Source organism: Trichechus manatus, unplaced genomic scaffold (genome assembly GCF_000243295.1).
Source record: "Trichechus manatus latirostris isolate Lorelei unplaced genomic scaffold, TriManLat1.0 scaffold00085, whole genome shotgun sequence".
NCBI classification, from domain to species: Eukaryota; Metazoa; Chordata; class Mammalia; order Sirenia; family Trichechidae; genus Trichechus; species Trichechus manatus.
In genome coordinates, this window is record NW_004444021.1 from 6062975 (window position 1) to 6080732 (window position 17758).

At 36.6% G+C, this 17758-nt stretch overlaps 1 protein-coding gene across 1 annotated transcript in view; it reads right to left on the bottom strand.

Moving 5' to 3' along the window:
• Positions 1-2360: 2360 nt before the first annotated feature.
• SEMA3D (semaphorin 3D) overlaps positions 2361-17758 on the bottom strand; it is a 162066-nt gene continuing 146668 nt past the window's right edge. Inside the window, exons 16-17 of the mRNA XM_004381477.2 lie at positions 10459-10598; positions 2361-2889 (exon numbers count right to left, since the gene is read on the bottom strand). Coding sequence (XP_004381534.1) covers positions 2464-2889; positions 10459-10598 — 566 coding nt within the window. The 3' untranslated portion in view covers positions 2361-2463. The remainder of the gene's footprint in view (positions 2890-10458; positions 10599-17758) is intronic.

The window sequence follows — 17758 nt, forward strand, 5'->3', positions numbered from 1 at the left end:
TAGGTGGGTTCAAACCAACCTTTAGGTTAGCAGTCAAGTGGGAACCATTTTCACCACCCAGGGACCTAATTTTTCCAAAGTTATCCATAATTCGATCATTACTGCCCCATATACAAATATTTGGAAATCTTTTAAAAAATAAAACATGCTCCCACTTATTTACTTTGAGCTTGCTGTGAGTTACTGTTTAACTCATTTGTTTAACCCAGCAAATTAACAGTTACAAACACTCTTGTTATGATATTCAATTGACAGTCTGATCCTGCCACAACTATTCTTATGCTTTACTTTTTAAAAGAGTGATTTATTTTGGCTCATTTTTTTAAAAAAAACCTAATTTCCTTAAGTTTTCCTTATAGTGAAACTTCTACAAAACGTCATGGTTATCATATCAAAAGAGGGTACTTAATCTCATATATCAGTGACTACTTTCAGGTAGGTAAGCAATGCAAGTAAAATCCATGTATGATAGAGACAATGCCCTAAATGTAAACCGAGTCACAGATGTGATATTTAACTCTGTAATAAACTGCCCTCTAATCACATGGGTTTCTCGCAGACTTTTCTCTCAAGACGTGTAGAATGCATGAGGAACAAGTAACGTCTGTTAACTTAGTTTTCAGAAAAGCTTCCTTCCATCCAAGGAAGTGACTGATTTTTCATTTCACACTAAAAAGGGCATGAAAAGGCAAAACAGAAGAAGGCTGTGGGTTGTGTGTTATAAGACAGGTGAGTCCTGCTTAAACAGACAGGAAATATACCATAGATATTCAGAGGGAGAGTCAAATTGGAAACAGCTGAGAATGCTATCAAACTAGGAAAGACATTTATGCTAATGTTGTGGATGTGTTTTCTTTGCATGCAGTGGACTTATTTACTATTAAATTACTAAGACAATGTCACTCAAGTGGTAACATCACCTTAGAACTGTAAAAAGGTAATGTGATGAAAAGATGTCAAAGAGTTCATTTAAACCCTTTCTGTTATCAAAATTTTGCCCTTGTTCTCTTAGTCACCAGATATATATCCCCACTTCCCACTGTCATCCACCTAATTTTATCTCTTTTTGTATGTATATATTGCTTTCTTCCCTAGTCATTAAAATATATGCAAATAATCCAATACGTAGGAGAGAATAAAGGGCATTAAATGGAAATAATATACAGAACACGATAAATCCTTAGAAAGAGATATAAGGTAAAAACTGAAATTCCACAGATTGTAAATAAGATTTGTGTTCATTCTTTCAATGATCCTTCAGAACAGTTATTTTCCCTCAGAATTTTGCTAGCAGTTTGTTATAATCTGGATTATTTTTTAACAGATGTGTGGAAAATTGGTAGCTATTTATATACTGCAGTGAATAAAGCTCCATTACATTTCACCTACTTTATTTGTGATTATTCTTCCTTTGTATGCGGATATGAGATTTCCCCAAAGCCAGAATTTATGGCTGTCTTTCTTTCTGTCCCCTGACAAATCCCATCTGCATGCCTTCCCATTAGGATATAGTATACATCATGAGAGCCCTGGTGGCGTAGTGGTTAAAATACTCGGCTGCTAACCGAAAGGTCAGTAGTTCAAACATACCAGCCACTCTATGGAAAGATGACATGGCAGTCTGCTTCCATAAAGATCACAGCCTTGGAAACCCTATGGGACAGTTCTACTCTGTCCTATCGGGCTGCTATGAGTCAGAATTGACTCGGTGGCAATGGCTTTATATATCACGATGGTTCCCTTATCTTCTTAAAATACTTTCCCATATCTTGCTAAAATATTTATCAAGCATTGTATCTAGTACATATATTCTAAAAACATAACTGAGCACCAACTTACCCTTGTGAATACGTTACTCCGAACAAGTCATAAGGAATCCTGGGAGGAGTATTTATGCCCTTGAGTAAATCACTGTTGCAGTACACTAAATGTAACCCCTGTGGGCTCCAAGAGTGAATGGCTGTGGATGTTTCTGTTGATAATATGAGCTATCTGAATTCATGTCTTCCCTCCAATTCTTACCACAGGTCGCCAGTTGTAGAATGGAATGACATATCTGTTCATAAGAACACAGAACAATGCATGGTAAACTCCATGCTTAACGGCTATGCAAGAGAAATAATCACCTTATTACAATATTAAATTTGATGCTTGCTTAGCTCAATTATTTACATGACATAATAAATTCAAAAACTCAAAACATAAAAACATTTACAAATGCAAAGCCCCTATTTTGAGTATAATTCTTATACTTTGCAGTTGCAAGTTTAGCTCTTGGAAAACCAGTTCAGATGAATTATTTGCCCTTACTAGCCCATATTCACCATATATAATCTTATTCAGATTATTGTTCTTGTGCCTTAGCAAAACTCCATGGAAAGCATTTATGAGTTAGTATAAGGGAGGTACAAAACAGAAGACAGTATATTTGTTGGCAAAGAATACTTTAAATTAAATAGAAAACTACGTGGCCACAGCTCTAGGAAGCTCATCCAAGTCCCTGTGATGTCTTCTATTTCTCTTCTTCTTCATTTCATGCATGTGCTTCCACTTTGGGCCGCCCTTGTTTCGCTGTCTCCGCTTCTCCCTGTGCCACATCTGTTCGCAGTACTGGTCAAGGCTGAAGTTTGGGCTGCTAAGGATTTGGATGTAGTCTTTGTATCTCAACCGTGACTCAGCCAACAGATCCTTGACCTGCCCCTCCTCGTGCTCTGCCCTCTGGGTATTTTCCATCTGTTCATTCTCAATGACATTCAAAGTCAGCTTCACTATGGTGTGGATGAAAGTGTGCTCCTGTGCTTTGCAGTAATACATCCCAGAGTCCTTCTTCTGCAAACTGCGAATCAGTAGCCCGTATTCGGTTTTGATGAGCCTTTCATCGGGTTTCAACTGCAGAATTGGAAAAATGTAGGCAATAAATTAAAAGCAGAGAGGGCTATGAGCAAATGAAAACATGCAACATAGTTTTATTTAGACGAACCTTAAAGACATATTCTCCATCTCTCTGTCATCGAGCATAATATTGTCAGCGATAGCCAAAGAGGATGAGAAAATTCAACTAAAGTAACAGCCCCCAAACCATAACCTGAATTATTCACATGTGATTTTATTAAGTCTAACTAAACCTTTGGAATAATGTTAGTGCTTCTACTACTCTACAGATAGGAATGAAAAGCTGTGAAAATCAATAACTGGAAACTATTAACTGACTTTTTTTACAGAAAATTCAGATACTAATTGGTGTATTAGGAAGACAAGTTGATATCTGAATTTGAGAGCTAGATTGTAACATTAATAGCCATTGTGTGGGAAAAAAAGTTTTAGTGCATGCTGCCATCTGTAATATAGACTAGAACAACCATTTCAAACCACTACACCAACAGGGTTTCCATTCAGTTTGTAGATATCACTAAATAAATGATCCAAATAGCATATGGAAGCTGTAACCAGTGACTTGTTAAAAGTCAAGTGGAAAGGCATGGGCACAGCCTTTTGAATGTTAGCGCTGTAAATAAGTAGGACCATAGTTGGAAGGGTAGCAACATTTAAAGCTGAATTTCCCTTTTTACTATGGATTGAATTTTGATACTGTGTGTATATTTGATACTTGAGACTATGTCATGTGTGGAAATATTTGCCATACCTTGGTATATTGTAACATGGTAATGTGATTTCAAGTGTGAGAAAGCACAATGAACAAAAAAGAACCTCCCCTAAAACCTGATGGTCTTTAACTCCTTTGAAACAATATTACTGAAAGACAATTCAAACATTTAAGCTTGCCCGGGCCCACAATCTGGCGTGAATAGTGAATTTATCTTCAGTAAAACTGGAAGCATGTTTACAGACACAAGAGCCCTGTTTAATGTGGAGTATTGCTGAGTGGCTCAGCATTAAGTGGAATAACAACAACAACAAAGACGTCTGGAAGATTTCCCAGTTTACACATCTGCCCCTGTATTGTAGACTTTAAGTCGATGGAAATCAGGGAGGCATAAAAACGGCTAAATTAAATTTATTCACAGTGGGTGGACTCTAACCTGCATCTTTGTGTGAAAAATATGTAGGAAAAAATCCCTCCAATTCTGGAAATATGAGAAAAGGAAAAGAAACATCTTTGGCTACCAGCCCAGTTAACTAACAACTATATGGTGAACCACCCTCTGTGCCAGAGAAGTGCAGCTGGCGGGGTACCACGCGAGGCCAAAGGCAGGTCACAGCTCAGATCCCTGGTTAATGAGGCTGAATGGTCTCCAGTTCTGCCTTTGCTCTGCACTGTATCCACACCATCAGGGTTTTGTTTGTTTGGTTTTTCCCTTACCTTTGCTCATTTGGTGAACTGAATGTACATTACTCCTTTTCTAATGGATTTCTTTCAAAGGCCCAGACATTTTTAAATGCCACTGTAATACAATCTTACCTTGAATTCATTTACATTCCCCAAAACCATAGGAGTTTCATGCTTCATGCTTAAATTAAATTTGAATACATATATATACTCTTTAAATAATTCCATAGTAAGAATTGTTTTTTTTTAAATTTAAGTAAATCTTAGGCCACAGAATATTGGCTCCACAGCCAAGTTCTGATCCTTATCCTCTCTGCTTCCTATGATGACTCATTTATCTTCACCGACTGGTCTCCCATTTATCAAGTTGGTGGCATAGCATATGGTGTATTTGGGGACTTAGAGTAAAGCTCTTTGAAGGTTAAAGTGTAAAGTATTATTAGCAACATAATAGACTATGCCATGTTTTTTGAGAGGTAATGTTCTGAAGCCTTTATTTCTGTAGTTTCCTTAACAGAAAATAGCCTTGGTTATTAGCATGACAATCAAAGTGGGTAACTTCAGTTCCAGTTTGTAGCTAGATTTCCTTTTCATGACTGGTCTTCTTGCTAATTTTTAAACTGAATTTAATGTGGCTTTTAGAGAATATCACAGCTCTCAGTACTTTTTATTGTTCTTTTTAATCTTCTGACAGGAAGAAATTATGGCTTTGATCTCACACATATTGTACAATAGTTCATCATTGTTTTTGCTCTTCTGTGTTTGTATCCTGTTTATGTTGTTTAGAGGTCTGCTTCCCCTCCCTCTCTTCCACTCGAGTTTTGTACTCACAGGACTCCGAGTTTCATAAACACCTGGCATGTCATTACTCAGTCATGGTCCTTCACCTTTTCCTTCTTTCATGAAATGCTTAATTTGTTCTTTCCTTTTTGACCTACAGGTAGAAAACTTGCTTTCATAAATTTCAGGCTTTCCAGATTTACATAATGTCCACTGGAATTGTCTTACTGATGTTTACTCTTTCTAAAATTTCAAAAATATACCCTAATGAAATAGCATCTCTAATCAGACGCATTTTGAACTGATACATTTTCATAGGATTTTGCCAATTTAGAGACAGAAATCTGTGACCTAGAAATTAAGTAGTTGATTAATATTTGCCTGCTTTACTCTCATTCTCTGTAATGCTTTCATTCCAAGCTGGAGTAGGATGCATTATGCAGACTGTATCTCCACAGTGAAATGTCAACAGAGGTAATTTAGAAAATTCAGCTCTTCTACCAAAAGATAATATAATCTCTGTCTACTGATTTAAACTCATGGAATTTTCTCCATTCTAGAAGCGATAAGTAAAACTGCTCAGCTTTACAAATCAAAACCATGCTTGAAACTGGGGTGGACTATCCATTTGCCTAACGTGAACAAGGATAATATGTTTGGTATTATTAAATGTAGATCTTCAGTGAAAGGCAATTCATTTAAAATGAGAAGAGTTATGTAGTAAAGGACAAAGGACAGTTAAGTACTAAGCTGCAGGTAAAGGTCGGGGACTTCCTACTCTGATAATACCAGCCTAATGCTAATTCCTTTACAGATAATTCACCAGTCAGTTTTTTTCTAGCTAAAGCATTGCACGTATCTTGGAAGAAACTAAGGCTTCAAGGATATCACCTTTCTTCCACAAGCATAAGAAATATTACTAGGGAAAAATAGGATTATATAAGGAAGAAGGCTCATCAGTATGAGGGAAAAAAAAGACTAAAACACTTTTAACAATTTCTCTGCACTTATTTAATAGGTGATTAAGAAAAGGAACCACAATGGAATCATCTGCATACATGTTTTTAAATTTCTCGGAGTATACTTATGTAAACCAAAAACCAAACCCGTTGCCGTCCAGTAGATTCCGACTCATAGCGACCCTATAAGACAGAATAGAACCGCCCCATAGGGTTTCCAAGGAGCTTCTGGTGGATTCAAACTGCCAACCTTTTGGTTAGCAGCCAATCTCTTATCCACTGTGCCAGCAGGCAAAGGATTTTATACTTATGTAACACAGTACACGATCTATTTATTAATATACCACAAAACTAGTAATTACTATTTTAAGCAAGCAATAAAAAAGGGAAACTTATTCACCAATAGTGGTGAGACAAGTGGCTTATTATTTAAAGAAAAAATCAAGTTTATACATAAGTAACTACTAGATTAATTTCATATATTTGACTAAATGTAAATATAAAACACAAAGTATAAATGTAAAAATAAAACCGTAAGTATGTATTTGGTAACTATATTCTTGTACGTTTATAAACTATAAGTCCCTAGGTGGCGCAAACAATCTGCACTTGGCTGGTAACCAAAGGGTTGGTGGTCCAAACCCACTCATTGGCACTATGGAAGAAAAGACCTGGCAATCTGCTTCCTTGAAGATTACAACCAAGAAAACACTATAGAGTAGTTCTACTGTGTAACACGTGTGGTCCCCATGAGTTAGAATCGACTGAATAGCACAAGACAACAATAGCATTCTATAAATATATATTTACTCTCTCATTGAAGAAGGAGTTTGTAAGTATAATAATGGAGAAATCATAGAGGTAGAATTCAATACATCTGTCATTATAAAATAGAAAACTTATGTATGTTAGGGACATAAAAAATTAGGAGATGTAAAACTTAAGAAAAAGGTACTTATACACTACATTAAAGTGTTAATATCTATACTATATACGGAGCCCTGGTGGTGCAGTGGTTAAGAGCTTGGCTGCTAACCAAAAGGTCAGTGGTTCAAATCTACCAGCCACTCCTTAGAAACTCTATGGGGCAGTTCTACTCTGTCCTATAGGGTTGCTATGAGTTGGAATCAACCTGATGGCAATGGATTTGGTTTGGTTTTTTTATACTATAAAAAAGGCTTGTAGAAATCATTTTAAAATGAATACATCAATATAAACTAAGCAAATGGCAGGCAAAACAATTCAACAAATACAACTGAATACCAATGGCCTTGGATGGTGCAACCAGTTAACATGTTCAGCTATTAACTGAGAGGTTGGAGGTCTGAGTCTACCCAGAGGTGCCTTGGAAAAACGCCTGGTGACCAATTTCCAAAAAACCAGTCACTGAAAACCCTATGGAGCACAGTCTACTCTGATACACATGGTGTTACCATAAGTCAGAATAGGCTTGACAGCAACTAGTTTTTTGGTTTTACCAATGGCCAAGAAATATGAGGAGGTCAGTTCACATCCACTAATAGTCAAAGAAATAGACATTAAAACAATATGATTTTTTTTTCATGTCAGATTGGTAAAAGTTTTCCTAAATGACAAGACACACTTTTGCCTCAGGAGCCCAGAAAAGGCACTAATTTTGTGATTTTGATGGCAAATTAATAATATACAATTGTTTATCAAAAGCCATAAAAATAATCAAGGCCTTTAACTCTGTTATTTGACTCCTAGGAATTTGTCCTAAGAAAATATTTAGAAAAGTAGAGAAAGACTTAGATATAAGGAAATCATTACTCTTCTTCTTTTTTAAGTGAAAACTTGAATAAAGAGAAACTTAAAGCATGGAACAGCCATGGATGACTGTGGTGTCAAGGGGGGGATGGGGGGCGGAACAGGAAAAACATGGTGTTAAAATTGAATGAGCAGGGAAAATGGTAGAAGTATAACAGTTAGTGAAAATAAAGTTTGAATAGACATCAAAATGTTACTTATGCTTATCTGTGCTTAGTGGCCTCGCAGCTCTTTTTTTATGTGACTGTATTTTCAAACACATTTATATTGCTTTTATGGTAAAAAAAAAAAAAAAAAGAATAAAAATAAAATAAAAACACAAGAATAGAAAAAAATGTAAATATTTGAAGATGTTTTAAAAATTCTAAACACCCACTGAGAAAATAGAGCATGGCAAGTAGCATAAAGTAGTCCCTCTTTTATTCATCCAGATCACAAAAGCTCAACAGAAGCTTGGGGACTGCCAATTAACTCACTAGTTACAGCATAAACATCATCAATTTCAAGGGCAGCTTTATAAGAAAGTCAGTAGATAACTGAATCATGACCTCCCCCAGCAGCACCCAACTGTGAAACAGCTCAGTAAGGAAACGTCCTCCTACTGGCAGAGAATAAGCTGGTGACAGCCGTGGTGCCACGGGAGATCCTGGCCCTCCCTCAGTCTGTTTTTGAGTGGAGGAAAGATTCCACACTGTGACCCCATGGGTAAGGAGCAGAAGGCATCCTGCTGAGAAAAATGCATCAAATCTAGTCTGGATTTTGCCCTTTTTCTAAGCTCAGGAAGCAATATTGCATATCCTGGACAATGTGTAATTGCCTATTTACAACGACAGATGAAAATACCAGTTGAAATACTGTAGTTAAAAGACTTTTAAATAAAATTTAATAAATAGACTATTCCTGCTCCATCAAAATTCATGGAGCATGATACTATCATGATGGTATGATATACTGTTAAAAGGTACATTAAAGTAATGCATAGCATTTTCAGGAAGATGAAAGATGTGAATGCAAACATGGGTAGGCAACTGTGTACATCTATAACTGGAAGATTAGTCCAAGCATAGTACCCACATTTAAAAAAAAAAAAAGATTCAGATTATGCCATGGAGAAAAAATCATTTATTAAAAATTACGTTTAACTGAAAAGCAATTATCAAACTTGATTAGCTATAAAACTAACAATACACTTCAGTGAAATTTAAAAGTAAAATATTGCAATGCAACTAAAAGAAAATCTACATGTTCAAAAATTCAGATAACATCCAATATTTTTTAGATAAAAAGTACTTTGTTTTGAGATTAAGTAATTACTTCTACATCAGGTAATACTTCAATATATATTATACAATTGGGGCCCTTAAAGTCTCAGCGTAACCATGCATTTACTATAGTTTTCAAATTTATGGATGTCAGTTGAGTCGGAATTGACTCCATGGCAACAGATTTTACTTATGATAAAGAATCATGTTTATTGGAGCAATTTGGAATAATAAATAATGAAATTATTGCCTTGGTATTAAATATGTAAAGGGTCAACATTATGATGGAAAAAATTATTCTTATAATATTAGAGGAAAAGAATGATATTAACTGCTTAATGTAATGGTACAACTATATCCTTAAATCAATTTCTCATGATAAACGTTTGGTTCTTCTGCTCCAAGCTTTCTCAACCTTGTCCGCATTGACACTTGGGTCTGGATAATCCTTTGTTGTGAGGAATTGTCCTGTGCATTGTAGGATGTTTAGGGGCACCTCTGGCATCTCTGGCAGCATACCCCCTAAATACCAGTAGCACCTTCTCTTACCCACCCAGCTGTGACAATCAAAAAGACTCAGACATTGCCAAATATCCCCTGGGAGGCCTTAGGTTGAGAACCACTATTTTATACTAATGCTTGACTGATTACAAGTATTATTTTAAATGTTTATAGATTTGTTATAGAAGTTGGTATTTGGGGGAGCATTTGCTCCAGCTACTTATACTGCAGAGAAACTAGATGCTAAATAAGTTACAACATGCCCATGATCCCTTAGCAGTCAAGTCAAAGGTACAACCAGCATTTTCTGAATACAAGATCAGTGCGCCTTCCTGCTCTACACTTTTTCCCTGATAGAGAATATCTGTAATTTTATATGCACATTTTACACTTGTGAGTACCTCTGCTTCCACATTCATATATGTATTTGCTCATTTGATTATTTTCACAGTAACTTATGAGTTTATTTTACCCATCTTAGAAAATCCTAGCCCAGAGAGACTAAGTGATATTGCCAAAGGTCAAAGGACCATGTTGCAACTCAAGACATCTAATTCTGATTTTTATTGTTGTAGTTCTTGATCAGGGAATTGTTCTAAGATATAGGCAATCCATGAGAAGTAAAAATTTGAAAATAAAAATTATGTAAATTAAAAAAAATTCAGTCTGCTTTTAGATGTATTTTATTAATACGTTTGTGTAAATTGGCCTATTTCAAACTCAAAGCCATTGTTACATTGGTATTAATATAAGCTGATAATTTCTTTTTTTAACAAATAATGACAAGAGTTAAAAACTGAACCTCTCTCACAACCAAACCTTGATTTAAGTTTTATATTATTTCTCTCAAGGCAAGTATTCTTTGATGACTATCAGTTACCTCTTCTCGATGTTCATCTCCTGATCGCTGGACATACCACTTAATAGATGCTTGTTGAGATTTAGGTATACATTCCAGAAAGGTTGAATTAAATTCAATGCCAAAAATCACCTTTTCATCAGCAGTTTCATGACTAATGTCTGGAAAGCAAACATGGAATAGGAGATTAACCTTGACCTGATTTTAAAAGCAATAGGAAAATAGACTGATTTAGAACAGATGCCATGAGGGAAAGAATCATACACATTATTAAAGAGAAAGGAAATTCATGCTATAGTATTGTAACTTAAGAGTCAAATATTATTCAATAGATTGACTTTTAAAACTCTATTCCTGCAGTGCAATTTTAACTCCTTCAACAATATATTACCTATCAATTGACTTTTTAAGAATAAAAACTCACAAGATGTAAGTTTAAACACTGAATCTCGTTCTCTGAGCCAAATGAACCTTCTGCATCTTTTAGTGCATTAACACCTTTGCTTATGTATTAAATGTAGCTAGTTTTGTAGATAGTTCTGGAAAAAAAATTATACCTTTTCTTATATATAAAATGTAACTAATTTTGTAGGTAGTTCTGGAAGAAAAACTTCACTTTTAAAGAGAAATTCTACCATGAATTGGTCCACAAATCTTATTTTAGAATATTAAGAAATTTTTATTCAAAAGAGTAAGTACGGTCATCCTCCTTGATGGAATTCTATAATGATGATAATAAACCAAATGCTCTAATGCTTAGTATCTGGACATTATATGTATTATCAACACCAAATTTTCTTTTTATTCTAGAAGGATACTCCAGCTCAACATGCATGTGCTATGAGATAGTTAATGGATGCCAAAGGAGCAGCGGTCTCAGACACCTTATTCTCGTAAATCAGCTGCACCACCTGAAATGCATTCCATCCAGAGTAGCCAAAGGCTGTGTCCCATGTGTGATCTAAGATCTGTTGGTCAAATCTGATCAAATAAAAAATGACGGCTGCTCAGCCTGGCCCAAACATGCACTTTTTCATCATATATTCAGATGTCTCAGTTCTGCAGATGGGCCTACTTAGTATTTTAAGCATAAACCAAAGAGCAGGGCTTAAGGGACATAAGTAAATTCTAAACTTAAGCACACAAAATTATCAGCAAATGACATGAATGCACATATACCATATAGGTTTTTTTTCAAGAAATGCCTTTTGTACTTATTTGTGTTTTAGCAGCAATGATTAAGTCAAGCATGCTGATACTATTATGAATTAGCATCATAACCTTCAAAATGTGTGGATTCCATTTGAAACCTGTAATCTATTCACTATCTCTGCCAATTCAACAGATTATATCTGCAATTTTCACAGTTAATAAATTCCTAATGCACAGAAAGATCACTAATTCCGATCAGAGAAGAAAAAGACACGCATCATTTCCTAATAACAGATGGCAGTTTCCTGAGCAAAGGGAGTTTGTGAACAAAGCAGGAAGGGTGAAGGCTAATTATCAGAGGTTGGGGCAAACGCCCAGGAGAAACTCAGACTGATTCAACCGAGGTATTGGTCAATTCAGGAGACAGTAAATTAGTGAAATCAACTGGATGACCAAAATAGTGAGTTGATTATCTGAAATCCTTTGTTATGTTGGTAAAAGATAGTGGTCCTATGACAAAAAGTCAACACTTCATCAGTTTGTCAACAAATACCTAGAATTTATCCTTGCTTCTAATAATGTTTGTTTCATCTCTGAGTTTTAAATTTTCTACTTTTAAATCTAAAAATATATGTCTGTATATACACATATATGTACATATAAAATATTCTATTATTATCTAACTTTGAATGGTGCAAAAGATGTATTCTATAGTGTTATAAAACAGCAGAATATAGCCTCATTAAGAGTAAAATAATTTTGGCTACCACCAACAACCGCCCTGACAGGGAACACAACAGAGAGTCCCTGACAGAGCAGGAGAAAAGTGAGGTCCAGAACTCTAATTCTAGTAAAAAGACCAGACTTAATGGTTTGACTGAGACTGGAGGGACCCCGGAAGACATGGCCTCCGGACTCTCTGTTGGCTCAGAGCTGAAACCATTCCTGAGGCCAACTCTTCAGACAAAGATTAGACTGGACTATGGGACATAAAGTGATACTCATGAGGAGTGAGCTTCTTAGCTCAAGTAGATACATGAGACTAAGTGGGCAGCTACCGTCCAGATGTGAGATGAGAAGGCACAGAGGGTCAGGAGCTGGTTGAATGGACATGGGAAATGTGGCGTAGAAAGGAGGAGTGAGCTGTCACAGTATAGGGAGAGCAACTATTGTCACATAGCAATGCATGTATAAATTTTTGTAGGAGAAACTGACTTGAATTGTAAACTTTCATTTAAAGCACAATAAAAAAAGAGTAAAATAATTTTGAAGAGAGTATTTTGGTCTTTCAGATTGCAATTAAAAAATTTTTCTTTTCACAGTGAAATGCCTTGAATATTTCTTCATAAGAAATATATGACATATCACTGGAGGTCAAGATTATATCTCTTTAATATTATTAAGCATAGTTCATCTACATGCATTATTGATTTTATATCACTAATAACGATAAAAAAAAACAAAAAAAAAACAAACTCATTGCTGTCGAGTTGATTCTGACTCATAGTGACCCTATGGGACAGCGTAGAATTGCCCCACGGGATTTACAAAAAGTGGCCAGTTGATTTGAACTGCAGACCTTCTGGTTAGCAGCCATAGCTCTTAACCACTGTGCCACCAAGGCCCCAGTTTGCAGGAATATAGTTCTTTTCTTCCTTCTTTCCTTACATAGCATTTAAAAATTAAAGTAATAAGGAAAGAAGGAAGAAAAGAACTATATTCTTGCAAATTATTCAAGACTTGGTTACCTAGAAAGTGCAACACATATTTATGTTAGATTATAAGCAAGTCACATCCTATCTTCTTTACTAAGAATTATTGGTTCAAATCTTCCCCCTTCACTCCATTGTGAATTGAAACTACTCCACTGCGATGGCAATGGAGAATATTAGGTTGTAAATACCCTCATAATCTTTATTTATAAAGTCTCACAATTGGTTCTCTGCCTCTAGTTCCTCTTATTCCAATAAATTACCTATACAGGTGTCAAGTACTTTCAAGTGATCTTTCCATTCCCCTACTGTCTTGGTCATCTAGTGCTGCTATAACAGCGATACCACAAGTGGATGACTTTAACAAAGAGAAATTTATTTTCTCACAGTCTAGTAGGCTACAAGTCCAAATTCAGGGCATCAGCTCCAGGGAAAGGCCTTCTCTCTCTGTCAGCTCCAGAAGAAGGTCCTTTTCATCAGTCTTCCCTTGGTCTGGGAGATTCTCTGTGTAGGAAGCCCAGTCCAAAGAACGCACTCTGCTGCTGGCACTGCTTTCTTGGTGGTATGAGGTCCCCAGCTCTCTGCTTGCTTCCTTTTCCTTTTATCTCTTATAAGATAAAAGGTGCTGCAGGCCACACCCCAGGAAAACTCCCTTTACATTGGATCAGGGATGTGACCTGGGTAAGGGTGGTGTTACAATACCACCCTAATCCTCTTTAACATAAAATTACAATCACAAAATGGAGGACAACCATACAACACTGGGAATCATGGCCTAGCCAAATTGATACATACATTTTGGGGGGACACAATTCAATCCATGACACCTACATAGAAATATGAAATAGATTCCTAACACCTACAGGATAAACATAAACTCCATAGAATAACAGGGAATGTAACAAACTTAACCCAATCCATGTCAGGTTTTTCTGTTTTTAATTAATGTTACTTCATCTACCTTGTAAAATTTGACATTCTCCTTAAGGCACGGTTCAAACGTTATCCATTTGAGTATCTCCCCTCCATTAAGAAAATACTGTGTGCCTACCATACGGGCATTGCTTTAGGTGCTGGGGATATAGTGATGAATATTATAAGCAAAGTCACTGACCTCAAGAAGTTTGCATTCCAGTGATGGAGACAAAGTAATCAAGTAAATGAATAAATAAGGAATATAGCGTTTTGAATTGTTATACACTACAAATAAAAATAAAGCAGATTAAGAAACATGTGGTGAAAGGGGAAAAGATATTTCATGTAGGGTGGTCAGGGAGGGTCTGTCTAAGGAATTAACATTTAAGTACAGAATTATATGATGTGAACATGGAGCTCTATAGACATCTGGAGAGAAGAGTTCTTCAGGTACAGAGGACAACAAATGCAAACATCCACAAGGCAGGAACCAGACTGATGCTTTTGAAAAAGTGTAAGAAAGCCAGTGAGTGAACCATGCAATAGTGATGTGAGAGAAGTTCAGATAATATATTAGGAACCAGATCAAGAACAGTCTTGATCAAGTAGGCCATGGTAAATGCTGTGGATTTTTTAGTAGCTGTGCTAAGAAGCTACTGAAAGATTCTGAGTAAGGGAATACTGATCTGATTTATGTTTTAAAAAGATTATTTTGGCTTCAAGTGGGGAATAGACTGAAGGGGAGTAGGGAAGCAAGGAGACCAATTGAAAGGCTACTGAAGAGGTACAGTGGCTATAGCTAGGCTGGCATCTGCAGAGGTGGTAAGAAGTAGAATAAATGTAGCTATAGAGGCACATTTATTGAGAGATTGAATATAAGATGTGAAAGCAATAGAAGAATAAAAAGATGGCTTCTAGCTTTTTGACCTAAGCAATTGGGTGACTAGGGCTACTTACTAAAATGGGAAAGTCTGCAGAACAAAAAGGTTTTGGAAAAGATAACAAGAATTATTTTTCAGACATAAGTTTGAGATGCTTATTAGGGCATTAGGAAATAGATCATAGAGCTTTTAGAAGGCATGCAAGTGTTATGGATTGAATTGTGTCCCCCAAAAATAAATGTTGTAAATCCTAACCTCCATGCTTATGGTTATAATCCCATTTGAGAACGGGTTGTCTTTGCTATGGTAATGAGACAGGATTAGTGTAGGGTATGTCTTGAGTCAATCTCTTTTGAGACATAAAAGAGATTAAACAAGCAAGCAAGAGAAGCAGAGATGGGTGAAGAGAGATGCCAAGTCACGAAGACTGTCCAGGAGCAGAAGCTTAAAGAGACAAGGACTTTCCTCCAGAGCCGACAGAGATAGAAAGCCTTTCCCTAGAGCTGGCACCCTGAGTTCAGACTTCTAGCCCCCTAACTTCGAGAAAATAAATTTCTGTTTGTTAAAGCCACCCACTTGTGGTATTTCTGTTATAGCAGCACTAGATAACTAGGACAGAATTTGGTTTCCAGAGTAGGGTGCTGCTCTAACAAACACCTAAATGTGGAAATGGTCTTGGAATTGGGTAATGGGTAGAGGCTGGAGGAGTTTGAAGGTGCACTAAGGCTGCTAACCAAAAGGTTGGCAGTTTGAATCCACCAGCTGTTCCTTGGAAACCCTCCGGGGCAGTTCTACTCTGTCTTGTAGGGTCGCTATGAGTTGGAATTGACTCAACGGCAATGGGTTTTTATGGGTGTCTTCAGTCAGACTATTTTAGATATAAAAGAGATCGAACAAGCAAGAGAGAGAAGCAGAGATGGGAGAAGAGAGATGCCAAGCCACATGAAGATCGCCCAAAAGTAGAAGCTAAAATAAACAAGGACCTGCCTCCGGAGCCGACAGAGAGAGCAAGCCTTCCCTTAGAGCCAGCACGCTGAATTTGGACTTCTAGCCTCCTAAACTATGAGAATATAAATTTCTGTTTGTTAAAGCCACCCATTAGTAGTATTTCTGTTATAGTAGCACTAGATAACTAAGACAGCAAACATAAGTCTGACACAAACAGCCTCTGATGGTTTTGAAACTGATGAACTTAGGGAGTGAACAGAGACAGAGTGGAAAAGTAGCTTGGGCACTATGATATTTAGAAGGTGGGAAGAAAACTAAAGTTAAGAACACTCAGAAGGAGAAGTCTGTAAGGTAAGAGAAAAACTTGAAGGACATGGTGTCATAGAAGCAGAGGTATAGCGGGACGCCAAATCTCTGAAAACAAAACGCCTTGGTTTGTAGTGCCTGCTGATTTTTGTGGTGGGAATACTCCCAGTATGGCTGATTTCAAGCCATTCACAAAATTCCTAAACAATTAATGGTCATCTGTCACAAGGCCATATGAGCTGGCTCTAGCACACCACTGCATAGAAGTCAAACGAAGAAAATGATTCAAGGAAGAGGGAGTTAGAGATTAAGTAAAAATGAGAGCTGAAAATTGACTATTGGGGTTTGCTAAGGAGAAAATTCGTGGTGACTCTGACAAGAATGGATTCAGTAGAATGATGGTTACGAAAGTCTGTGTGCAATGGGTTACAGCAACAATGGAATATGAGGAAATGGAGACAATAATTGCAAGTGCCTTAGGCATATCTATGCCTTATACCACTTTCTGTATAACATGTATCATCTGACACAGCATATATTTTACTTGTTTTTATGTTTATTGCCTGCCCGTCCCTAACACACACTTGAATATAAGTCCCATGAACACAAAAACTGTTTTTGTTTGTGATGAACAAAAGTTTACCAGTGTACCTCAATAGCTATAACAGTTCCTGTTGAATCTCATATGCACATGCACAGAATTATATACATAGCACACAGTAATGCTGAATGAAACAGTGGGCATGATATCACCTACACATTAGAATAAGAGGTCAAACAAACTGTTCTGGACCAGAGCTTATTTTTCAGAAGAATGAAATTATGAATTTAAAATGTTGTTATTGTTGTTCAATACCATCAAGTCAGCTCCGACTCGTAGCAACCCTACGTACAACAGAATGAAACACTGTCCCGTCCCGCGCCATGCTCACAATCGTCGTTATGCTTGAGCCCACTGCTGCAGCCACTGTGTCAATCCATCTTGTTGAGGGTCTTCTTCTTTTTTCCTGACTCTCTGCTTCACCAAGCATTATGTTCTTCCCCAGGGACTGGTCCCTCCTGATAACATATCCAAAGTATGTGAGATGAAATCTCGCCATCTTTGCTTCTAAGGAGCATGCTGCTGTATTGCTTCCAAGAATAGATTTGTTTGTTCTTCTGGCTTCCATGGTATATTCAATATTCTTTGCCAACACCATCATTCAAAGGCGTCAATTCTTCAGTCTTCTTTATTCATTGTCCAGTTTTTGCATGAATGAATTTAAAATAATTACTTTGTTTTGTCTTTAAATTAAGGAAACACTGCAGGGCCACGAGTTACAGTCTATGAAATTTGGGTTGTTTATTTACATCAGTGGTAGGAAGAAGGAAGTGCTTTTGATGAAGTACTTGGTGAAAAAGGAAAGC